The sequence below is a fragment of the Eufriesea mexicana genome, unplaced genomic scaffold (assembly GCF_001483705.2).
Source record: "Eufriesea mexicana isolate 0111107269 unplaced genomic scaffold, ASM148370v2 scaffold265, whole genome shotgun sequence".
Classification (NCBI taxonomy): Eukaryota; Metazoa; Arthropoda; class Insecta; order Hymenoptera; family Apidae; genus Eufriesea; species Eufriesea mexicana.
In genome coordinates, this window is record NW_016908444.1 from 815,351 (window position 1) to 842,349 (window position 26,999).

The window sequence follows — 26,999 nt, forward strand, 5'->3', positions numbered from 1 at the left end:
CTTTCCCTTCGTTTCTTATTTTTCGCCAGTCGCGAAAACGAAACGGAGACAGAACGAGAGAGGAGAAGAAGATTCGGAAAGGAGGAGTGAAAGATAGAGAGAAAGAGAGCGATGGAATCGACGAACGATGCCCTAATGCGAATAAAATTACGTCTGGCAGAGCTCGTCCGCCATTACCGACCGCTCCATTGGTCGGTGACCAAGGTGGCAAAGAGGATCTCGACTTAAGCGTCGGTATCCGACGACTCTTTGATCTCTCTGCGATAATGTACGCGCTGCCGGATGATTGCACACCACTTAATTAATTTTCCAGCATTCTTCTGACTTCCTTTCCATCCTTTCCATCCTTTCCATCCTTCCTATCCTTCCTATCCTTTCCGGAATGCGCCAGCTATCTTAATGCGCCATCTTCTGAATTTTCTGCCAGGATACCGCGCAGCCGTGACTTTCAACGCTCATTTTTCTCCACTTCCCACCTATCGCGTATCCCAACCCCCCTCGTCTGTCCCTTACCATCCCCGCGTCCCGATTACGGAATCCACGGTGTAATTAACATCCATAACCATCAAACTGGATTACAAACAATATCCGGCTCGTGGCTACCCCGTCCCGGGGACTAGGAAAGGACTGTTAACCGACCATTGCAACTGCTACTCGCTCGTTAGCGAACCGGCAATGAGCGTAAACGAACGGCTCAATGTACCGGCTCCATTTACCATTAAGCACGAGAGCACGTTGATTATCGACGACTATCTCCGCGTACGAGGATCGTTCGCCGAAACTCGATTCGTACGTCTACGCCATCTGATCGACGTTCATGGGCTATGGAATTAGCCGAGGAGTCGCGGGAACTCGGTCACGCAGCATCGGTACCGATCCCGGTCAACCTAAGCTAGTATCCTCGCTTTCACGGACTTCAGTCGAGATCGGAAACGTGGCACAGCTAGAAAGGACCCACAGACGTATTTCAAAAAATTATTTCAGAAAATTCAGCTGCCACTCCGTTACTACCATCGTTTCGAAAAGAAAGTCGAAATCAGAAGATGCTATACTTGCTAATCCGTCGATTTCCTACGCCTTCGCGATCTCGCGTTCTCGTGAAAGAAAGGAGAGAAAAGGAACCCCGAACCTAAGCTAGTATCGCTTTCACGGGCTTCAGCCGAGATTGGAAACGTGGCACAGCTAGATAGGACCGACAGACATATTTCAGAAAATTCAGCTGCCACTCCGTTACTACCATCGTTTCGAAAAGAAAGTCGAAATCAGAAGAAGCTATACTTGCGAATCCGACGATTTCCTACGCCTTCGCGATCTCGCGTTCTCATGGAAGAAAGGAGAGGAAAGGAACCCTGACCCACAGCCGTACGAATATTACCGCGACGAATACGGTCACGGATAACGTCGATCGTCGAGATATAGCCAAACACGAGCTCCGTCCGCCATTTATTACCGCGTCGTGCCGAGCGGATTTCTTCCCGTTGCACCTCTCGCGAGCACCGACTCGCCGAGTAAATCTCTACCCCGTGCTAGCCGTCCGATTCCTAATTACCGCGAATAATCGGCCGATCGTCGCGACCTCTTCCGTAAACACGAGGAGGAGCGCAGCAGCGAGGAGGAGAGCGAGGGTGCGCGTTGGCGCGAAGGTACCGAGGGTAAAAATGGGAAGGTAGGAGAGGGCGTTGGTCCGGTAAGCGCAGTTGTCGCATTCCCGCTGGCTCGGGGCAATGAGCGGCGCGCAGCGCAGGTGCACGTGCGCATCGCGATGCAGCTACTCTTCAGCCGCCGCCATGACCGCGGTTACCGTGGCGCGTTGCTCTCCCGCAAAAACGTAATTTACGGTCGTAGCGCGTAGAACGGAGGAGAAAGAGAGAGAGAGCGAGAGAGAGAGGAAGAGAGACAAAGGGAGAGATTGGACCAAAAAGACAGGACTGGGCCGCGCGCGGGAGACTTTACATCCGTCCTCCTTTTCTCGAAATTCTACGCTCGATCGCCGAAGGATGGTGACGATGAAACGATACAGAAGAGAGGAGAAACGAGGGTTCCATCGTTAGAGATACTTTTCGTGGAATCCACGGTGGTTTCTCGGGGAAGCAGAGATAGAGAGAGAGAAAGAGAGAGAGAGAAAGAGAGCAAGAGGGATAACGTCGTGGGCCACAAGAGGACGCCAGGACTGGAAGAATCCTTGGCTGACCGAGCGCAAATAAACGGTACGTCCCTCCTTGTTCGCCGAGTCGTTCGGCGTTCTCTGCGAAGAGAGAAAAACAGAGGAAGAAGAAGGGAGCGCCGGTGTGGAAGCGGGAGCAGGAGCGGACGAGTCTCCCTCGCCTTCCAGGTGCGCGATTGCTTCTAATTGCCCGCGCTCTGGCCCCGAGGTGCTTCCAAAGTGAAATTGCTCCGTGGCAGTGGAGATCGCGCGAACAACCGAGCGGCGACAACGAGTCGGAATAAAAAGGGTAGAGGGAAGAGAACACAGGCTCCCGGGTTCGTGCTCCGCTTCGGAAACTGCCTGCGATTCGAAGCGTTTTCGCTAATTAACCTTCGGTCCGCCGCGAGGTTTTGCGTCATCCGGACAATCTCGGATCGACCTCGACCACCTTCCTACCTACGTACGTGTACGAGTATGCTCGTACAGGTACGTGTACCTCGCGTTTGCAAAGTCCGCTTTTCCTTTCTCGCCGCGCGATGACGAAGAATCGAATTCCATCGATGGCTCCCAGACCGTACCGATCGATCGATCGGATCCTTCGAACGAAACGTGTGGCCAGCGCAAAAGGAAAAGTCCACGCGCGACCGCCTTCCTCTCGTAAATTTCATATCGAACGAAAATTATCTGCGGAGGGGAACGACGACGCAGAGGAAAGACGAAAAAAGGAGGATTCTCGCGAGCCGAAAGCAGATCGAGCGATATTCCATCACCGGGGGCGTTCTCGAAAATATCTTTCGCAACGAGCCTACGCGTTCCTCCACTATATATATCGTAATTAATACGCGTCGATCGTAATAATCGTACGGCGCGGGAGAGACGCGTGTCTCGGTACGCGGGCGAGGTAGATTCATCGGGAACGGAGCGTAGCCGCTACATTTGCATGCTTTTTGCGCGGTCACTTCGTTATCGATGACCATCGGCGTCTCGGTGCGCGGAATAAAGAAGGTAGGCGTTTCCTGCCAGTCGGTTTCGCTCGAATCCCGCGCAACGATCTTTCGCTGGCCGAGGAAGAGGCTTTTTCGCTTTACGAGGCTGTTGCATCCTCGCTCCGCGAGAGCCGGTCGCGCGCTCCTTCGGCCTGCTGGTCTTGTAAAAGTCGATATTTACGAGGATGCTAACCACCGTCATCGCTCATCCCGACTCGTTAACCAGCTCCGCCGGCGTGGCTTTGTGTTTACATCCGAAGGACAGCCATCCTCCTTATTGTCAGCCCTAAGAAAACACGTCCACCGTTGTTGCATCCAGAGTAGCCGAGGTGCATCAGGCCCCGGGCACGATCGCCTTATCGGTATCCGCGATGCTACCCGGCCAACCATATTTTCCACGCTGTTTTTAACCAAAACACCTCTCACGCCCGTCCACTAGCTATCGATCGTCTCTCTCCGCGCTTTCTTGCTCCTGGATCCCGAGCATCCACGATCCTTCCGGCTACTCGCGGTTCCACGTTTACGCGCCTTGTCGCGAGTAAGAAGCGGTGCTGAAATTTCACGATGACGTCGAAAATTCCTTCTTTCCTTCCCCTCCTTTCATTTCTACTGCTTTTCTTTTATATATATATATCTATTTGTTTTTTTTATTTTTTATTTTCTTTTTCCTTGGAGGAAGAAGGATTGTAAATGGAAGGCAACGCGAGTCGGATTTCAACCGGACGAATGGTCGAGGGGTCCGGGATGGTTCGGAATTCCCTTTGGCGAAAGGTTAGACGGGCCGAAGAGCGAAGCGCAATTGCGACAGGCTAGGAGAAAGGCAACGTGCTCGAAGCAGAAGTAACAGGTGCCGCGCGAACTTGAACGACGTGGCTCGATTCGAGTGCCGCCATCTCTCAACAGAGTCTCTCAGTCAGCCTTGCGATAGGTTAGCGGACAAATCGGTCGATAAGAAGAGCTCTACCGTGGCGCGTAGAGAATGAGCAGCGCGTCGGGACGCCGACTCGCGCCTGTAGCGGGATAACCATCGAGTCCACTCACCCTCTGGCAATGCTCGGCAGTGACCGCCGAGAGGTCCGCGAGCGGTTGGAAGATGACATCGTGAAATTCGGGGTAGTTTCGCGCCAACGGCCGTGCGTACAGTTCCTTCGCGCTGCACAGAGCCTCGTGGTACTCCTCCTCGGCTTGCAGCAGCTTCTCCGTCGCTCTGTATCTCCTGTCCGTATCTGCAACGGGAAGAAACGAACGCGTCGTTCCGTCACACGCGTTGCTCTTTCACCGCGCGCGGAAAAACCAGATCGAACCGGTGCACACTCACCTCCTATCGGATCGTACTGTCTCGCGGAGTCCTCGATCAGCAGAACTTCGCCGTGCAACAGTCCCACATCGGCGGCGGGGTCGACCTCGGCCCTGGACCCGGCGAGCAACAGCCTGGGCCTGCAGACCCGGTACTTCAACAGCACGGGAGCGACCACGGACGAGATGGCTCCGGGAGTCGCACCAGGTAGCTGCAATCGGACAAGAAAGATGGCGCATAAGAGCGAGGCCTATCGATTTCCAGCATTTTGGAAACATAGATATAGAAAAAGGTGTACAGATCGCGAAGAGAACCGGCAAATGGTAGCCTATTGATGAAATCGAGCGAGGACCGAGTGGAAGTCGAGGCTGCCGGAAGCTAAGGTGGTACCGAGTGGACCGACGAATTGGTGGCGGGTCGTTTGAAATTCCACGGATTAGAAACTCGACGATCTAGGAAATTATCGGATCGATTCTCGTATCTGATACGCGGCAAAAGATCGTCAACCACGCCTTCGACGAATTGCAGCAAAGCCAACGGGTTTAATCGAAGCTTAATCGAGCCCGATACCCGGACGCGGATAGTAACCCCCCGAGAGAGTATGGAATCGTCGAGTCCGGCAAACGAAAATTGTAACGTGTTGCACGAGTTCGTGGTTGCCCACTGTGCTTAACCCGCGACCTCGCCGGTAACCTTACGCCGCCGTGGCAATTATCGCTGGCACAGTAACGGGCCGGACAATGCAATTTAATCTCGCTTTACAGCGATACGCCGGCCAGCTTACACCCGACATCGGACGCCGATCTTTCTAATCGCCGTTCTCGGAACGGCTTCCACGCCGCAGCGGCGGAGCCACCGGCACGCTGCTGCTGGACGAGCCGGAGATTCTTTTCGACTAATCGACGGCTCTGGGGGGCGACTGGGAGGGGCCCGGTGATTCGGTACGATCGTACCATCAGCGTCGATCGTCGATACGATCGGTATGATTCGGAAGAATCCGGTAGTCGGACGGCTCTCCGTACCCACCCGGCTCTGTACCGTTAATCATATCGAAAATTCTTTCTTCAGCTCGCGGTACTCGCGTACGCCTCGTTCAGGAATTCGGTGCATTTGTTCCGACCCGGCCGCGCTCGTTCGCCGATCGTTCGCCGATCGTTCGCCGATCGCTCGACGCGAGTAAGAACCGCATTCTTGCCGATTATCGAACAGACCGTCGTCACGCGGCTCTCATTGCGTGAACCGTTTCGGGAAATTACGGAACGATTAATCGACGATAAACGATTCCTATGGGATAACGTTCGGATAACGATCGGATCGAGTGCCGGAAGGGGGTGACGGAGGACGTCGAAGACGCGGTGCAACCCTGGCCTTGCTTCCTCGGCTGATGGAGCAGCGGATGAAACCGCGATGAAAGAAAAGCAACGATCGGATACTGGTTCGGCCGGCGTTACGGGTCGCCTTTATATCCAGGACGATCCCCAAGAGTAATGCTTGTACGAGACGTACCGACGTTTCGTTTAAACAAGAAACGCATTATCCCTGTGGCCAAGTTTTTTCGCCGGCATCGTACGACGGATACCCTCGATCAGAGGAGGCGAGCTCGCGCGTACGCCCACTCTCGCTTTTAATAAAGCCAAACCGGAATCGTAAAGCTGAATCTAAATTGCATAATTATACCGGTCCGTCTCTCTCTTTTTCTCGCACCGCACCCCGCGCACCCCCGCATCCCTCGTCCCGTTCTCGATCGCGAACCACTCGCGAGAGTCCTTCCTTCCTTCCTTTCTTCCTTCCTTCCTTTCTTTCTTCCTTCCTTCTTTTTCCACCGTTTTCACCGCCCCCTTTCCACCACGCCTTTCCGCCTCTCTCGTAACCTTCGTGTTCCGCGGCCTTTCTCTCTTTTCGCATCGGCCAACGAAACACCGGCTCGCGAGCAAGATTATAAATTGGCGCGAAATACGAGTACACAGCCGCGCATCCTCCGTGAAACGGCTCTTAAACCGGCCTTATTCGGCCAAAAGTAAATGCTTTACAGCCAGCCAGCCAGCCACTCGTTCGCCGCTTTATATTGTAATTAAACATGTGATACGAACCAGACGTACGAGGGCTCGCGTCTCGCGCTACACGCGATTGCACTTTATGGATGTTAATATTAGGCTAACGATCGAGCCTGCTGCTTTTTTTAACGTATCACTCGCCGGCCGGACAGCAACAAAATTACAAGTCGCTCGAGCAAAGGGTTCAAACGGAGAGCATCCTGGTCCCCGTCGCTCCGCGTGTCCCTCTCGGTCCCAGCCGCGCCAACCACCCGAACAGAGAAAAACGACCGACGATCGCGAATCTTTCCACCGCGCGAATCACTCGGGCCCCTGCCGACCGGAAATTGCCTCTAATTGCCTCGCAAACTTTCATTCTTCGTGCTCAATATCCGCGAGGCCCCCTACTACAACCGCTGCTCTTCCTCTTCATCTTCGCCCACCCCGTTCGACTACTCTCTGTCTTTCGATTAAATCCCTCTCCGTTAAGCTTAATCGGATTCCGCTTTATCATCCGTCCTTCGCTCCAACCACGACCGCGTACAAAAGCAGACGCCTGCTCCACGCGCGGCAACCTGTTACCGAACGCGTTACCGATACCGACGAGCCATATTTCTGTCCCATAGAATTAGTAGCTATAGAATATTAACCGTTTGAGTGCCAAGCGGCGCGATCGCGCTTCTTCTATTTTGCGTCCAAAAGTGCCAGCGCTCTGGGCTGCGAAGCCGACAATCACGGCGAGCTCGGTTGGTGGACGCGGAATATGAGAAGCGCTATCGCGCCGCTTGGCAATCTTCGATTGGGAAACAATAATGACCCGTGACACTGAAACGGTTAAATTGTTCTACGAGATCGAAAACCATCGTCGCAATCATTGGTCGAGAATCGTCGTCTCCGTGCTCGAAAACCACGGCAGGCTTCGCTTGGACACGCTCGTTGCCGCGATTTCTCCAAACGCTCCGATTCCCTCGAATTCCAGCGTCGCGACGCGCGATAAATCGCGTACACGATCCAAGTTTCTGCGGTCCCAGCGACGACCCGTCCCTGTGTACCGATCGACACACGTCCGCGAGGGCATCCTGTCCCTCCCAGCCTCGTTACGGGACAATGAGCGTCGTTACATCGATCGCGAAGCCGAGCCATTCTGTCCAGGCGGAAGAGAGCGGACTATTTCGAGTGGCCACACGAACGGGAGGAGCCGGTCGATGCAACCCGCGCCGATTAATTTCTCCCTCTACACGACCCGCGATCGGCCACTGCGAGCCCGAGACCGTACACCGCGGGCTCGCGCACAGAAACCATGAATCACGTCGAGATTACCAGTTTAAGCCCGATTAGAATTTCCGCGCTACGGTTTCTGCTCGCGAGCGCAACGTGACGTAAGAGCGTTTCTTTCCCGACCGATCCCGCGCCGGTCACGCCGATCGGTTTTACGCGCGATAACCCCATCAGCGATCGGCCTGTGAAACGAGTCCGCGCGACGAGCCATAAACGGAGGCCGAGGAAGGAGGCCGTTTTTCGTACGCGGCACGCGGCAACCAGCCTAATTTTCTCCACTCGGAGAATTACATCATTGACCAATTACCGGTCAGGGCTCCAGTTAGAAGAAAGCGACCACGTCGGATGATCGAGGACCACCGCGCGTGGCGAGAATCGGGTTTCGCAAGCGTCGCGTCGGGAGAATGCTGGGCTCGAATTGCTCGAAGAAGAGTACTCGTGGAAATCACCATCGTCGTTCGTTTTGTCGATTAGTAGAGGAAGAAGGAAAATATTCCACCGGCTTTGGAGAGAAATCCACGAGTTAATCCTTTGCGCTCGAGGATTTTTTGGCTAAAGAAGGGTACGAGTTGAAAAATATTCTGTTACAAAGCTGATGATATTTTTTGAGCAGTAAATAACAAATCGTGTAATAATTAACACGTAGAATTATTTAATTTCGATACCTCGCACACTGTTACATTATTTTAAATTTGATATATTAATTAATATCGAGCCTCGAAATTTTATCAAATGACGACTGAGGGTCGCCCTTCGAGCGCAAGGGGTTAACACTTTGCACTCGAAAGGCGACCCCTAGTTAATCAGATTCTAAAGATGGATGAGGGTCGCCCCTCGAGTGCAAGGGGTTAACACTTTGCACTCGAAAGGCGACCCCTAGTTAATCAGATTCTAAAGATGGATGTTAATATACCAAATTCAAAATTACCCAACGATGCGTGGAATGTGGAAGTGAAATAATTCTACGTCTTCTTAATTTGTATACGATTTCTTATTTACCGTTTTAAAAATATCGTCGACTTTATGATAGAAAGTCTTCGAATTACTATTTTTAATTACCGAGTGCATAGGGCCTCGTGGCACACATTTTGAAGAAAATTATTGTGATTATGGAATTTTAATTGTAAAATAATTACGATATATACGACCGACTGACTCGCGAGAGTGTCAAGAGGGTACCGTGACGCGGCTCGCCTAAGCCCCCCATTTTTATCTAACGTCCTCGGAATTTAGGTCTTACTATCTATTCATACCTTATATCCTAGATTTATTTTTGTATATAATTAAACTCATCTTTTCAAGAAAAATAAGAATCCAAATTGCCCGGAATTCCAGAGTGGATCATACATAATCCCATCGCGCAACTAACGATTTAAACGAGAGTCATTAACCCCTTGGCTTACCATTTAACTTTCGATGGTGCGTGCCATAGTGAACAGCAAGGTCGGACACACGTCGAGCAATCTTGTCCGAACGCGTCGAAGAATAACACGTAACTGAGACAGAAAGACATCGACGAAAACTGACCACGAGCCTAACCCATGATGTTTATATACACTCGTATTCGACTCGATACTCTAGGCGAAGAGGCTAAAACGCATCTTTCTCTCAAAACAAAATAGCACTTTGTAGACAATACAGAATCAGAGGGTGCCAACTCTCGACTTTTCGAAATGGATTAAAATACATCCCACCATGCGTAGAAAGCTAGGCAAAAGATGCACACTTTTTAACCTACTTAACCTCAAGCCTAACCTAAAAGATTAAGACAAGGACGGAAAGATAAGCTTAACTATACTACAAAAATCAATCTAGGATATAAGATAAAAATAAATAGTTCATGAGATATAAATTCCTGGAAGGAATATTTTATGTAAACATTCAATGGGAATTGGGAGTTGGATGATCCGTGTTGCGTACCCTCTTGACACTCTCTCGGCAGTCGGGTACAGCTGCAGATGTGTCTTACAAGGGTCAGTTAGTCTCTCATGAGAATCATTAGAAGAAACATTTACCTTCCTCGTGAAATAAAGGACTTACAAGAGAATAATATATATATCATAGTTATTTTATTATTAGAACCCATAATCCCAATAGGGAAAGTATTGTGATTACGAGTAAAAAGAAATAACTGTCTTTATTCTATCCTGAGAAAGGTATATCTTTTGTATTCTAACTGTTCGCATGGAGAGACAAAACCAGAGCGATGAAAAAGGGTACGCAATTGCAGCTCGTCCTAGTCCCCTAATTCTCATTCCCGGAACCTCTTCGGCGCATAATTCGAAGATATATCTTGTGGTAAAGCTCGGATTTATAGAGTTTGAACTTTTAATCGAGTCTTCCGAGATGCGCGATGCAGACGGTGGATTGTCGAAAAAGTCTCGTGGAACCCTTCAGCCAGAGTTTAATAGGCCCTACGACGTCCTATTGCGTCGCTGAGTCCTGCTCCGAAAACTGATAAACTCGATGGTTCCTCGAGGCAACATATATTTCTATGCAGAGTGACGCCATCCGAATAAAGACTCCTTTCGCAATCTATTTTTCCTAAGAAATTGATTTTCGTCAAGACGTATCTTATTTTCAACAGAGAGATATCGAACATTTGTTTTCGAATCGGAGATTAACGGTGTCTGTCTCGTTGCGATTTGTTTCGACAAGTGTATCGAGCACATACGCTTGCCCAAACATCGTTACCCAATAACGGCTGCCAATAATGGATCGAGAGGTATGATTGTCATGCAAGCGAGAGAACGAAGGCCATACCAAGTAAGTATATATAGCTCGACACAGTGGTGGCACGGACAAGAATGTTCGTAGTAGGCAGAGACGCACGCTTGCTTCGGTGGAATCGCCTAATCCCGGGCAGTTTAAGCCTCGATCGATATTTAATCGTATCTCGCAACAGAGCGGACGTTCTAAAACGGAGATCGATCAAAGGTCGGGCAGATATGGAAATAACGTACCCGTGGTTCGTAAACGACGCTACGTTGCAGCGATAAAGATCTACCAGCTCCGAGTACTCGCGGGCAACTGCGTAATAAAGACAACGAGAGATCCTCGGATGTTTGTACAAGTTTGAAGAAAAGTATTCGGTACGAACGGCGAATATCGGTCGTGCAAATACACCGATTTTCGAGGTCTCGAACGATCTCGGTACAGCGCGTTCGACTTGTTCCGATAGTTTCGCGGAAACGCGTGATCCCCTGCGGCTAAACTACTAGAAACCTAGAGAACTCGTTTGCTCCTTTACTCTTCCCCAATTTTTCCCCCGTCGAAATCGAGTGTGACGCAATTTTCGCGACACGAATGTCGAAAAACCCGAAGAAAAATGATCGTCCCATAAGAAAGGAAAAAAAGTGGAAAATGTATGCTACGGTAAGAATACCTATTTCCTGTTGCAACGAATCTAGTTCAAGAACAGGCGGATATTTTCTCGGCAAACACCCGGTACACGTACCGTACCGCGTAGTAGACACATGCGACCGGTATGGGCTTTAAGCCTTCAGCGGTCGGTGTGTAGGCAAAAAAGCGCGTGCATGTGGATGCAGTCGTCAGAGGCTGAAAGCGATACACAGCTGTGTTGGTGCACGCGCGTTCTAGGCCTCGCCCATGCTAGAAACGGCCGAACCAATTCGTCGAACCGCGGCAGCACACCGACAGCCTCGCTCGTTCCTTTCGCCACGAGAATCGAATCGGTCTGCCACGACGACAAATGAACGCCTGGCGAACGCGAAGAGGCTGTTTGGCGCGTCGTCGATTCGTGAGAACACGGGCGTTAAATGAAAAATCGCCATTCAGCGCGCGGATCGGCCGGGATGCGCGCGATGCATTATACATCGCGGCTCGAAAACTATCGTTCCAGCTGAAATCGTTCCGCGAGGGAATTCCGATGAACCTGCGCTTCTATGCACCACGAGCGACGACGCCTAGGCTGCTAAACTCCCCTCGCGGTATTCCAGTTTCCACAGCTCCGCTGGCACGAGTCGCTCCAAAAAGTCTTCGCGGATATGAATCATCCGGAGCGGGCAATAAAGAGCTGACGCAAGAAACTGTTCGACGAGAGGGCACAGAGATCGGTACAGCTAGATTGCAAAGGCTGAACGGTCGTCCGAAATTCGTCGTAACCGAGCGACCACGAACGATGGCGTCTTCCCGCGTAGAAAGCAGCGACAGGAAGCGCGGATTCACCGGTATTTCCGCTAGTTGACTCTCGAGGTTAAGCTTCTAACCACTGTTTACGCTTTATGCGGTTCACAATGGAGTCGTTAAGAGTCGTCTGTATACACAGTGACGGGGGAACGGGGACCACGAGGGATGGCGAAATCGCTTTGGCGGAAGACACGCGACGCGTTTTCCCCGTCTAAATAATTGGCTCGTCTCGGCAGAGGTAATGCAGCGGTCGAAAATAGTCAAATCCTGCCAGAGGCGGATGACCCGCTTTCCGAACGCGCGTGTTCCTCGCGGGAACGAGCTTCGTTTATCTCCGCGTTAATATCGCGTTCGTACGCTTGTTCTCCGCGTTAACGACACTCGTGAGATTAACGGCGCGAAGCACGCCGACGCGGAGGTGGCGATTATCTTTACGACAACGATTCCGACGTGGTCCCGGCGTGTGACCGGCTTCTTCCTCGTCGCCGCGCGAATCCGTGTCACGCATGATTCATTGCCGGTTCTCTCGTCCAGCCTTTCCCAATAATTCGCCATCTCGCCATTGTCTCCGAATCGATCGAGGAGACGACGCCGAGAGAAACGGACGCGACGCGTTTTCCAGGATCCGGCGCTAACGCAACGACCACTTGTTCGCTCGCCCGAAACTTTTCGCGCTGATTCGGCCGCGCGTTTTCGTCGATCGTTTTCGTAGATCCTCTTTCTTCGCGAGCGGAGCTACGCATCGAGAATAGACGTTCACTCGGTCTAAATTTGCATGACCCAATGAGGGGCCACTGATCTCCCATCGTCGAAAGTAAATTTCCTGGAACCGTCACTTCGAAACCCGTAACGTATTGCGCTGCATTACCCAATATATACACTCGGAAATAGATTTTTCGCGGTACAAGTACCTCGGGGTACTTTCTAATTTTAGGCAACACCCGACCACCGCCGCTGGAATTCCGCGCGTGGAAACGCGCCACCGGGGGACCTTGCTAATCGCGCCCGGCAGCCGTCGAACCTATCGAAATTCGTCGCGGCGAAAACCCGACGCCTGACAAGGTGATTTCGATTCGGAACGCGTGCGCGAAAGAAGAAGAAAAGAAAGAAAAACGAGGGAGGAAAAGAAGGCGGCTATATAACTGCGGAGCGCAGTCAAGGTGACAGCGTGGCAGCGGACTGCATTAATTGTCGCCGGTGCAACGACGGAGAAGGAAAAAACGGCGACACCCACTCGGTTCTCTAGGTCAGCAGGGTGATCTTCCGAGCGAAAAAGGCGAGATAAACGAGCTGTCGGGAAGGACGATTCGCGTGGGTGGTTCCGCGCGTGTCAGACGACTTAACGGTCAGGTTCTGCGCGAGCGAGCAACATTCGGCTCGCGATAATGGATTAGATTCCGTCCACTTTTTCCCCCGCTTCCGTTTTTCTCCGTCGACATTTATTTAACGACCGCTCCGCGATCCAGCGAAACCCGCGAACACGCTTAAGCGTCGCGTAAATAGCACGTAACCGCGGCTGTCTTGGACTTTGTTTAAAACGCGAGGACCTTGGCGTTAATCTACCGGATAATCGTTTCTCGGCAACGCGATTACGAGCGTTCGTTTACCAAAGTACACGCCTATTTGCGGACATTATCGAGCGCGATCGAGCGCATTCGAGGACAACGCGCGAGCGGCAAGCTCAGCGCCGCGACGATGCCTCCGTGGTAACGGAGTCTCCTCGAGTTTTAAGGAAACGTCGCGCGTTTCCCTAAACGCACTCGGCGAGCGATTTTTATGCGACGAGTCGGCTTCCTGAAGCGGCGAGAGCCACGGTCGAGGAAGCCACGAGAAAGTTTTAACACCTCGGTGTCACTCGTCGAGTTTACACGGCAAACAGATGCCCGAGTGGGCAATAAATTTCGCGCGTTTATGGTCCCAGCCGTGACATTTACCGCGGCGCTCCGCGACCTTGCGAACGCGAGGGAAAACGACACACTGGCAAATAGTCGTTGGCGATAATTAACCCGTCGAGTTCGTTAATCCGTCATCGATAACCGGCCGATCCTCTAAACGCCGAGACCTCGCCGAGGCGTCGAAGCCGTTGCTCGCACCGGTTAACCCACTGACACGGAATCCGAACGGTTTTTTAGATCGCCGCGGAAGGTCAGTTCCTGGATCTTCTCGAAATCGGAAAATCACGCGTCCGACCGCCACTCGTCGAATCTCGATCGCTCGTTCCGCGCGAGTGAGTACCCAGCGGCGATTTCGCTGGCGCGAAGCGACACGACGGGAAAATAACAGTAAGAACGCGTTCCCCGGATGGTTACGATTCCTCTTGCCGCGAGTTCGCGAGGTTCCAGCGATCGCGACATTCCCGCCGAACGAAAGCAACGCACGTTCGCGCTGGTACACGCATCTTTAATCGTGCCCCGGTGTACCACGGTTAATTGTCTCAGCGGTCACATCAACGGTCTGCATCTCGTTTCGTGACAGTGACTTAATTGCTCGGGCTCGATTAAAATTCTCCCGATGACTAATCTGTCCAGCCGCGCTATTCTCTTTCACGAGACGTACAAAGAGACGCGTTCCGAAAATGGCATTGGAATCCTCGCTCGCGATCCGTGAGCTGCAATCTCGGGCCCCGATCTCCTCCAAACCTCCGACGTCCACTGGTCCCCGTATCTACGACTATCTTTATCCGACTAATTGGCCAAAATTGACGCTCGACGACTCGGTGCAGTTCGTTTCTCTCTGTTCTAACGTTTGCGTTGCATATTAACACTTAGCCGACCGATCGGGGAGATCCCCCCCCATTTTGACAGCAACGTGTTTCTCGTTTTCGGTTATTACTTGCACTACCTCCATTTGGAGTTGTTCGCGATTACCGACAAACTGCTTCTATAAAGCGCAACATAAGATAAAATTCACCAATTTTTAAGGCCCCTTATTCAATATTTCCGAAAAATGAGGTTTGTGTTCCCCGAACGCAATGGAAACCGTATAGTTCGCTCTGCGGCGTGCGGTCGGCTAAGTGTTAAGAAAAACGCAGTGCACTCGTATTCAGTAAAATAGTAATTTTAATTAAAAACGGAAAAATAAGGAATCAAAGGGAACCATAAAAAGGAATGATGGGAGAAAATAAAATTGCAGCGAAGAATAACGCGATACTGACCACTGAGAGTGGAGAAAGAATATTGACCGCGTTTAGAATATTGCTCCATAGTTTGGACTCTGTATCATGGTAATCTTTGTCACATTCTTGAGAATGTACAACGCACGTTTCTTCGGTTAGCCGCTCGCAAACTTGGCTCTCCCATGTCTCGATTTTATCACGACTACACCTTAGTTTCAAACAGAGTTAATCTTTTGTCTCTTGAGGATCGCCGACTTATGTACGACCTTATGTTTGCGTATAAGGTACTCAATGGTATCGTTAACCGTTCCCAAATTTTATGTATGTTTAAGTTAGATGCATCCCATGTATCTTTAAGACACCGTAATTTTTTGAAACAGGAGCAGCAAGAGTACTTTTACGGTCACTACGACTGTTTCGACAGAATTTTTATTATTTAATTTTTATAATGGTTGGTAACCACATTAGGGACGAGTAACATTCACTAGTTGGTACCACCTCGTGAAAAACAAAAGAACGCGTGGCGTAGAGAAGCAAACAGTTGCGAGTGAGCTCCCATGCGAACAGCGCGTGTATTTATTATAACAAGATAAATAAATAAATAAATAATCGCTTGGCCCGTTACAGTCCTCAACTGTTTGACCATTTGCGCTGGAAAGACGTGCCACGCACGTCGTAATGCTTTTGTCGCAGAATCGCCAACGACGTGGTATACACGTCGTCAGGCAATTGTGACAGAAACATTGGACCGTTCTAGCACACGCGTCTATGAATTTCTTGTTAACGCAAGTGGTTAGCCCTTTGTGCTCGACGATTTTTTGGCTAAACAGGGATACGAGTTGACAAATTTTCTGCTATAAGGCTGATGATATTTTTTGAGCAGTAAATAAGAAATCGTATAACAATTAACACGTAGAATTATTCAATTTCGATACCTCGCGCGCTATTACATTATTTTAAATTTGACATATTAATTAATATCGAGCTTCGAAATTTTATCAAATGGCGACTGAAAGGCGCCTCTCGAGTGCGATGGATTAATATCGGTTGCAAACGTCGGAGACGCTCTAAGATAGAAGCGTCAATGTATAACGTTGTCTTTCAACGGTTAGAGTATGCAAATATCTCGACAAAGTAGACCAACCTGCTAGAAATATCCGATCTCAGTCGATGCTCCGAAATAGTCGCGCTTCGTAACCTGCATTTTTATTAACCGTTTGAGTGCCAAGCGGCGCGATCGCGCTTCTTCTATTTTGTGTCCAAAAGTGCCAGCGCTCGGTTGGTGAACGCGGAATATGAAAAGCGCTATCGCGCCGCTCGGCATTTTTGGACACGGAATATGACAAGCGCTATCGCGCCGCTTGGCAAATATCGATTGGGAAACAATAATGACCCGTGGCACTCAAACGGTTAACCCGTTAACCGTGGATGACGAGTTAACTCGTCATTGAAGAACGCAATGCAAGTTACCCTGTCACGGTTATTTAAAAACAGTGGGATTAAACTGTATGATTCACTGGTTGTATTCATCGTCGCAGTCGTTTTTGATATCTTTAGATACTCCTTCGCTCGATTTATTCGTATCGAAAGAGAAGCAAGCTAGTATGTTCAGCATCGAAGCGCGAGGAATCGAGTCACGAATTTCACCTAGCACGCGCAGAGAGTGCATTTCCGATAAACAAACCGTCGGATTAGTGGGTTAAGCGATGCAATATTCCGGAACGATCGAAACCGTGTCGCGATCGATGGTCGAGAAATCGGTGGAACGGCAGTTCGCAGGCGTGCGCGATCGGTACACGATCGGGGAATGAATTCGAGCGCGGTCAAGCGGAGTCAAGCGGAGGATCGCATCGGGAAAGCCTGTCAGGCCCCGGGGACATTGGTTGACGAGCGAGTAATGATAATTAATCGTTTCTCCGGCGACATACGTGCGCTAGATCGAATCGTTGCTCGAATGCTCGAGCACGCGAGGCAAGTGCACGCGCGATCGGCTTCTTCTTCCCGAAACAAACGGAGCACGACGACGACGACGACGACGAGGGATTTCGCAAACCCGCCGTCTCGGGAGTCGTAAAAGCGTCCGATCTAGGGGAAATGCTCGACCAGGATGGAAATTTACGAATAACCGCGCGGCGTTTGCGCCATAACCAGCAGCGCGAAAATGCTAAACGCTTCCACGAAAATTCGATCGAGTCGCTCGGTATTCCGTGACCGCGAGACTCGTTGCTGCCTCTTGCCAAATCGCCTAACCCGAGGAGAGGGATTCGCTGGAAAGCCGAGGCGAAACGATCCACCGTTGCAGGTCGTCCCGTCGTGGCGATTTTCAATTTTTCACTCCATAAACACCGTTCGAATCCCCATCGAGACCTGGCGCGAGGAGGCGCGCGTTCTTGGAAATAAACGCGGGGCTATTAATCGCACGCTTGACGTTCTTATCGAGGAATGCAAGATCGCGGTCAAAGAGTGTCCGACGCGAGGTATTTAACGAGCGGGGAAAAATCAGCTGGTATTTAGGCGATAAACCGCCACTCGGATGGCCTAACATCGTTTCACAAGAGAGAAACTATTCATGCTCGATACCGCCGCGTGCGCGATTCGGGATCGTTTCATAATTGACGATAACCACGCGGGTACACTTTCGATTCTACTTGGACCCGTTAGTCGCTTGCGAGTGCTTCCTAGGGTTTCCTGGAAATTCTACGCTTCACAGGGAATGACACGACGACGTCGATTCGATCGTATCCACGCATTTCCCGATGCGTCTAAAGATGGCCGACGCGTGCGACGAGACACCGAGCGGTGACAGGTATTACGAGCATTCCGCGCGTAGAAAACGAACGCGCGCGAGAGCACATCGTAATAAAGAAAATATAATATCATACGCGGGAGAACCCGATACGACCAACAGACCGGTGACACGCAAAGGAATTAGAATACAGGAGTATACCGTTACGATAATGGTGAAAGTAGAGACACCCACTTGTCGGGCCTTTACTGTTCTCCATGCGTCACCGCGTTAACCACGAATTAGCATAGTTATCGTAATTTCGCGCCGATGGCGGCCATGCTCTAACCTCGTCGCGTTTTAAAAACCTCCTTCCACCAATTTGGATTTCGACGGTCACCTAAACTCGTTTCGTGAACGTGTGTCCATCGAGCACAGTTTGCGATTATCCGCGCATGTTTTCGCAATTGGTGGTAACGTGGTACGAGTAATATCCGATTTCGTTTGCATTGGAAATATTATAGGTGCACTATCATTTGTGAAAAATTAATTTCTCTTCGTAACTTTTCGTCATTCTAAAATTGTTTCGAGGGTGAGCAGAAAATAAGGGTTGACAGAGGTTTCGATGTAGCGACACCTGGTAATTGGCATCGTTCTCCAAAGCGAGAACTCTTTCTTTCTGGAAACCGATGCCAAGCTAACAGGTTAGGCTGTACTCGAAGCTACCTGTAAACTTTGCAAAATTTTTCCTTAACTCTTTGACTACGGCAGACTTTGAAACGCACCGATCGTACCACACGGGTAAGAATTCATTTACAATGTCCGCCGAGTAAAAGTAAAATTTCTGAGCGCGTATATGCGCTCACAGTAGCCAAGGGGTTAAGAACTCCCCTTCGTTCGTAATTTATAATTCCGCTGGATCGTAAAAGTTGCCATACTCGCCTGCCACCGCTGCGTTTTATGGAACAGAGGAGTTTTACGTCACGAACAATTCGAGTTAATCGAATATGTAATTCTCGAACGCAATCACCGATACATAAATCGGTATTGTATTACAATTTGACGAATGCCATTACAGCGCAGTCGGATGACGAACCAACGATGGCGACCGAAACGAAGGAAACTGCAATTAACATGAGCATTTGGCACGACTCGCCTTCCTCAATGCCTCGTCCGCCTACTTTTTCCAACATCGATCGAATCCAAAAACGTGCTCGCGATCTACGAGGATATCGAAAGGATGTCAACACCTTCGAACGATCGAACCCGCAATGGATTGGCTGGCTGCAACATCCTCGAGCTTTCGAGTGATCTCATCGACGCTAAAAATCGAAAACGCGTGGGTCCGCCCGTGCCATATCTCGCGAAACCGAAAAGAGAAATTCTGTTCGAGATTTCGATGACGTGGATACGCTTTTAACGGGAAGGATGACAATGAATAGATCTGTTTAGGTTCGATGCCTTGAATTCGGTATGCCATCAACAGTGCTATGCACAGTCCGAAAACGCTTGAGCCCTTCAAAATGAGCGAAATAAGCCGCGTATCTTATTAAGGGATTATAAAGCAAAGAAATGGTAGCCATTGCAAACGGTGGAAAAACTGTATAGATGTTTGTTAACCCTTTGGGGACGAGATGGTTCGAAATTAACCGTACCATAGAGTCGAGTTGCTGCCATGATAGACATTTCAAATTGCCAGTGCACAAATCTGCTTAGTCGCTAGTTTCGTCGACAGTATTCAAAGATGTCAAATTCTAGACATATGTGGCCATAGCGAGTTTAAGTGTCAAAGCACTTGGTATAGTCGTAACTTTTCATATTTAAGACTTTTCAAAAAGTGGAGTTAATCGATTTGTGCAGTGAACGGCTCATATATGGGTCTTTCGGCTCTATCAGTTCAAACGCATATATGAGTTTCTCGGCCAAATTGACAGTTTACGCAGAACACGTATATACGGCCGTAGTCCGCAAAGGGTTAAACGGGCAAACTTTTAGAACTGGCCTGTCCATTCAAGGCTACGCAGGTCAAAGACGTCTCCAGAAAACGGGAGACAAAAGACAAAACGCAGGGGGAGGGATCGCCCCCACGTTGCTAGGATGTAGAGTTCATTTTAGTATTTAATATTTTACTACAAAATATCCAAAAATTTCATAATTTTTTCCAACGCGAAGCACATCGAAGAATTTATCAAAGATCGCGAGATATCATCGAGAGGAAAGGATGCAAGAAAAATTGGTGCACCTGTCCATTTAGGGCTACGCAGGTCAAAGACGTCTCCAGAAAACGGGAGACAAAAGACAAAACGCAGGGGGAGGGATCGCCCCCACGTTGCTAGGATGTAGAGTTCATTTTAGTATTTAATATTTTACTACAAAATATCCAAAAATTTCATAATTTTTTCCAACGCGAAGCACATCGAAGAATTTATCGAAGATCGCGAGATATCATCGAAAGGAAAGGATGCAAGAAAAATTGGTGCACCGACGAATGCGCGTAAATCCGTTTCGCTAACGGGTCTTCCGCCTATAGGACATCGATCTTCCAACGAGACTCGCATCTTCGCGTTGACCTAGACTCCGCCATTATCGCTAGGTTTTCCATCGGCCGGCGTCTTATCACGGTATCATTTCCATAGAAGATAACAGGTTGCGACGGATTACCGTTTTGTATCGATAACGGTACGGCTTGAAAGGCGATCGCGAATGAAAGTCGCGCGTGCCACGTGAGAAATTCCGCGCGCTGTCATAATTCTTTCCGGATAAAGCCGCGCTGGGAAGATGACAAGAGACATTCGGTTAGCAACAGAGTGGTCGTAACTCGTAGAGGCCGGGTAAACGAGGCGTGGTGGACGTTGCATTTTCCGCAGTATTCGATCGAGTCACGCGGAAGAAAAAGGCATTTCCAGGTGGACACGGAGCGGCACGCGCGTACCGTATCGACGTACGCTCGATAAATCTATGGTTGACACGCGGAACCGAGGAGTTTTCGCAACGATCACGACCGGTTGGTCCCCTGTCGTTACTCGTCCTATTATGCGCTTCTTTTCGCCACGGTGAAAGGAGATCCTCAGAGATGGATCTAACGCGATATTGTCCCAGAAGACGAATGCGCTTATGCGAGAATAGACGATGGATGGCTAATATCTGTCGTCGAAGAGGAACACGGGAAGAATGGAAGAAAGAGGAAAATCGTTGCTTGTCTCCTCTTTCGATAAACTCACCCTTCCCTGAGATGGGAATAGAAGCAGGAAATGGCTACCAACGCGTACCTAAAGTATAAAATCCTAGGAACATCTTCGGTTAAAACATCTCGAACGCGATTACCGGAAAGTGGCCTTAGAAATTATTGTCGCTCCCCGTTGTAATACAGGTTTCGCTGGTCTAATTAGCAATTAGCAATTACGCAGGGAATAGTACGCGACCCGGACGGCAGGCCGTCAGCGCGTTTATTACGCTTAAAACGTCGCGAGGCCGGCACGCTCGACGACCAATCGATAACGAGGGTACTTACATTTGCGCATAACTTTGCAGCGAAAACCGTATCGCGCAATTAATGCGACAATCTTGTCCTATCGTGTACCGTCGACGTGTCGATTAAATTTTATTAACGACCGCGGCTTTGCCTGCCTGCCCGAGCTGATAAATCGCCCACCAGACAAACGAGAGCTTTTCGCCTTTGAAAAATTCGATAAAGTTTCTTCTTAATTAAGGTCTCCACGAATACGTCCGTGTTCCATTAACCAACGACTAGACCAATCTCGACTCTCGGCTCTTTCGATCTTACGATACCTTTCCTCCCTCTCACGCTCCGTTCTGTCTTATCCTCTGCGATAGAAATTCTTCGACCACGAGATTCGCTTTTCTATTCGCGAATAACGCAGTCGAAATAACGGATCGTAGTGTAAAAATTCCTCGTCGACGACGAACTCGAAGATCGGTACACGATGCTTAGGAGTCGCTGGAACGCGGAGCACACACCACGCGTACGACTGTCGCGCGAAACGGAGAGAAGGCAGGAATTTCTCGAAAGGTTATCGGGTGAACGAGAACCAGAGGGCTTTACGAGCAGGAGAAACAACGTGGAACAGGGTGACAACGCACGCGAGACGATAAATCGTTGCTCGACACGAGCCACTGCATCGAGGCGTCGTTCTTTTTCTTCGGGGCGAAGTGCGATCGAGATCTCGATCTCGATCTCCATCTCGATCCGTTCCGTTTCCGTTTCATCCGAAATCCTCCCCGCGATTTCTCCCGATCGCCTGGAATTGGTAGACTCGCGTAGTAAATCGCGTGCGCGGAGAAAATGGCGCAATTAGATTAAATCGCGTATTAAATCGTCGGAGATACGAATCGCTCGCGTTTCGATCGAACACGCTTTTCTCCCGATTACCCGCTATCTCGGGAATCGTGGACACGCGGATAGCGGCGCCATTTTCGTAAGCACCGGTGCTCGATCGACAGCTTTGCTCTATCGGATATTATTCGACATTCCAAGTTCTCTGACGGGTATTATCGTATTACTTCGCGCCACGGCGTGCACTATGCCCGAGTTAATACGTAGACAGCGGATAAGCAAATGCCCGTAGCAATTACTCACTCGAGTCGAACCCCGATCGCTCGTAGATCGATAACAAAGGTTACCCCGATCCACTGTTATTATGTTATTATTACGAGCTGACTCACTCGAGCCGAGGAAAAACTACATCACGGCTGAATTCACCTCTAAGAAGATACGAGCCCCGGATGGATACGTTGTGCCGAGCTTTCGAGAATTAATTTACCAGCTAATTGGAGAGCAACCGTTAATTTTCTAGCGTTATCGCGCTTTCGTGCTGAGTCGCGGGAAACGAGGCGGAGAGATGACTTATGCTGCTTCGATTGAATAGAAGCATCGCGATAAGTGAAACTTGGCGAACTTTTATGCTCCATCTACTCGCAGTGGTTCTCAACCGAGGATCGCCCGATCGGTATCAGTCGTCGACGTTCGAGGGTCTAACGATGAATACCAACACCGGCTACCCGCCATCTTCGTTCCCGATGGCAAGGTCGAAAGTTGGACAACTTGGTCGCGACGATGAGTATGCGTATCGATACGATCGAAGGTATGCAGGAGCGACCATATTAGCGAACAGTCGGTAAACCGTGTGCGCGAGCCGACATACGTGTACATATTAACTAATATGCAAGATCGCTTTGGTCAGGGACACCAGCTGTCGCTTTGACCAATGGGAGCAGAGATTTTATCCTCGGTCCTTCGTCGAGCAGAAATTATCGTAATACGCGACTGTGCGCGAGCGCAATTTACGATTCTCCTCGCGGACAGCGGCGATTATGCAAGCGCGCGTATTTCAAATCCAAAAGCCCAATTACGCGTGCACGAGAAGAAAAGAATGGCGATCGTTGTTGGCCCGTTCGCGATCGGCCGGCCGATTTCCCACGATCGCGAAAATAGAACCGTATTCTCTCGGAAGGGGGAATCGGTAGGCCAGTAATACGAGAAACGTGTCCGATGTACAGGCGATGGATAATGGAACCGCGGAGTTAATAAGTCAATGCTAATTACATACAATGGCGCGAAGGTAAACGCTTCGAGCAGATTTACGGTTTACACGACGGAGACTCGCGGAGATGCGCGCGCGGAGACGAGAGGAAACGCGCGGAGGTGGCAGGGATAAGGTCGAGCCGTTGGAGAAACACGGCTCAAAAGCGATTTCCAACATCAAGGATACTAATCGACGCGTATTACGTATACGATTCACGAACCACTTGGTCGGCCTGAGTCACGAGTTACCGACGAAGTCGATTAAAACGTCTGACGAGCAGGAAGGCCCCTTTTGCTCCGCTCCATTGACGAGCGGCCAAACCGATGATTCCGCACAATGCCAGTTGCATTTGCATAAAAATGTCTCGAACGACTGCATAATGCTCGATGAAAGCCTTCCAAGTCCTTGATGGGAAGGCGATCGTGCAGGCAAACACCGGCTATTCGAAAAATTCTGACCAATGTCCGGCGATACCCGAGTCCCATTCTATTTTCGCCGATTCGAACTGGAGCGAGGTAAACGATTCGAAACGATCGACATTTTCTCGGAAGATCGGCGCGCATTTCGGCTGGCCGGGTACAAATCACCGTCGTCGGACGTTTCGAACGAGGCGGGAAAAGTTTATGGGGACACCGGCGAAGCTGAGGATTACGCAAGCGGCGTTAAATTTAGAGAAACGAGCGGACAGAGCGGACGCAGCGCGATTTTCCGAGCGTGCCGACGAGCGAGGAGGCATCGATGCTCGATTAGCGGAACGGATGACACTGCGCGGTACTAAACGGATTTGCATAAAAATGTCTACAACGACTGCATAATGCGTTTGCAGTTTGCCTCCGGAGACCTTGGCGACGGGAGACCTTCTCGACATCGGCGGATGCGCGAAACCTAGCGCGTGCCTACGCACTTTTCTACGACGCCGCTTCTTCTTCTTCTTCTTCGACCCTGACGAGGATCCAAAAACGACCAGACGAGTCGCCATTTTACCGTCGATGGGAGATTTAACGACACGGAGGCAGGGATCGTTTCACGCGGGTTCACACGCGAGATAAGAAACGATCCTGCTCGGGACTAGGCGATTATGGAAACATTCTCACCGTGTTTCGATCGATCAAGCGTGAACAATGCGTATGCCATTACCGCCGATCTTACGTTTCTTTTCCCATGTTATAAATCACGTGATCACAGTCGCGTACACGTGATCCGAGCGAACATACGTACAGCGGGGAGAGGTGTTCGCGGGAAACGAGGAATCTCTGTGCCGCTAATAGCTTCATCCGCGAGGCGAATGTGTCACGATCGCCGGTCCGATCGATCGATCGATCGATCTACTATCCGTGGAATATTAAACGACCACCGATCGCGGCGTAATTGCTTCTCGTCCGACGAGCTAGAGAGACGCGGCGAGCGATCAAAGCGGACGCTTAACCCCGTGCTGCTGGAGGATCGGCTGGCAAACGATCGCCTGGCTTCTCGGCCGATTTCGTGAGCCAATGCCACCTGGATACGCCATTTTGAAAGTTGGCGCTTTTTAAATGCGACCTACGTAACGCATCGAAAATAGACACCGACCGGTGTACCACGAAACCGCAAGAAAAGTTGCCAGCTTCCCCAGACTTGGAGCGGATAACGTGCACTCGCGGTTGGGATCCGCTTTGAACCGTATTCAATCCGTCTTCCAGTGCTCCAGTACTGGTATTCGTTCCAGTATACCAATGGCGACGGCCTTGACGTGTTTCTTGCCTTTGACGCGCTCGTATCTCTCAACATGGAGAGAGATTGACAACTGCTTCGACAAATCGGTGCCGACCGCGTTCCTAACTGCCTCCTGTGTGTTCTTCGATCGATCGATCGATCCATCGATCGGGACACCATTCATAGTCCGCGCGATGCGCCACTCGGCGACAACGTTACCTCGAAGCGGGTTTTTTCGCCTAAATTTTCATGCCGGGTACGATCGATCGTTGAGCGCGCGGTTATTTTCGATACCTGTACCGTCTTTTCCGACCGCCAAACAAACGCCGGGACTAACAAAAATATCCTCCGCTGACCTTCTTGATCCCGTGTAGAAAACGTTCGCGGTTTCTTAGAACCGATAAGACTCTTATTTTGCACCCGACACGAGATCCAGCCGAGATTCTCGTGGTCGTATTTAGACGTAACCCGTTTGTTCCAACTCGAACGCGAGAGAGCGCGCGATCGACGATTCGAGAACGATTGGAGAACGATCCGATCGGCGTCGCGGATTTCTTTCTTCGCGGTGGGCGATATGCATGCAATGGCGATCTACGACCGGTGTCACGTTACGATAAATGCATCTGTTCACCGGGAAGTAAATTATTAAATGTCCGCCACGCCTCGAGTTCCGCGCGAAGCGCATACGAATCGCGTTCCGTGGAATTTACATATTAGGTCGGTTCGCGTGGTCATTACCTGCGAGTCAGACGGAGGAATATATCGTAGTGCCTCCTAGTCTCGGTCAGCGGGGCTATTTTTAATCGAACGCTCGAGAAGATATGGCGAATAAAATACGATGGCGAATATTTCGTTGTCGGTGTATCGCGGTACCAGGAAGAGCTCGCAAAGAAAAGACGCAACGCGTATTCATCGGAATGCCGCGTAAATAGTACGTTATCGATAATAAATCGTCGAATCAACCAGGAGGAGAGTACCAGCCGGCGGACTCGACACTCGTAAATGGATTAACTCCGGCGTTTAAGTCATCCTCTTCGATCGCGCCTGTTTGGAAAAAGGCCTGCTGAATATTTATCTGTTTTCCTACCGATATCTTATTTACGACGCAGATCCGATCGGTATTCGATTCGTATAAATATCGCATCGATGCAATTGGACTTGCACGGTAGCCCCTACCCCCTTGCCATTGATTTATCGCTCGCTGTGTTCTATAGGCACGCTCTATAAACGCGTCACTTTTTATTATTCCTCGTCTCCTCGTTTTTCTCCCCATTTTCCTTTTCTCTTTTTCCACGGCGTATTTAAAGCGTATCTCGTAGGTAAAACGATTTCGTAAGAGATGGCCGTCGGAACGGTTTTATTAACAAGGGGTCACTGTATGCGAAATACCGTTGAACGATCACGATTCGCGGCGGATCGATCGTAAACGTACGAACGCTAAATAAACGACGGGAACAACGTTCCACGGTTCCCCTCGTTAAACGCGTTAACAAATATTCGCCTACGCGGCAGGGTACCCCTCGATTCCGATGCATATCTGCGCGCTTTCGTCCTGCTAAATAAATCTGCAACGGCTCGTTTGTCTTTGCTAAACAATTTCAACGATGCAAAGGTTCGACGGAAACCGGGTCAACGAATAGCGTTCGCACCGTTCGAGCAGCCATGGAAATTACGCTCTCACCTGCCCGAGGGCGGGAATCTGAACGCCGGGTCGATGATAAATCTATCGCGTCGCCGGTCGCGTTGATAATAATTTACGCGATCGTTACACGCGGCCGATTATTTCCTTCGTTAACGTCCGCCACGCCGAGATCAATGGGAAAGAAGACGATCTCGATGCGAGATGACGTCAGGCGGCGTCATTCATATTTTTTCCCCGACAGACGTTCGAGACGATCCAAGCGCGAACGAGGCTACGCGCGAGAACCAGCGAGAGTGAATGACCATGCCGCGATGCGCCGCGACGCCTAGGACGCGGCACCGTGCCCCAGCTCGTTAATAATCGTCCTTTCCTCGAACTTTTTCCCAACCGAGC

The 26,999-nt window shown here is 50.2% G+C and overlaps 1 protein-coding gene across 2 annotated transcripts in view; it reads right to left on the bottom strand.

Annotated features, from left to right (window-relative positions):
- Window positions 1–26,999, bottom strand: part of LOC108555785 (uncharacterized) — a 191,639-nt gene that overhangs the window by 151,326 nt on the left and 13,314 nt on the right. For both annotated transcript variants that reach the window (XM_017911606.1, XM_017911607.1), the window contains exons 2-3: window positions 4,451–4,640; window positions 4,174–4,358 (exon numbers count right to left, since the gene is read on the bottom strand). In XM_017911606.1, coding sequence (XP_017767095.1) covers window positions 4,174–4,358; window positions 4,451–4,640 — 375 coding nt within the window. The remainder of the gene's footprint in view (window positions 1–4,173; window positions 4,359–4,450; window positions 4,641–26,999) is intronic.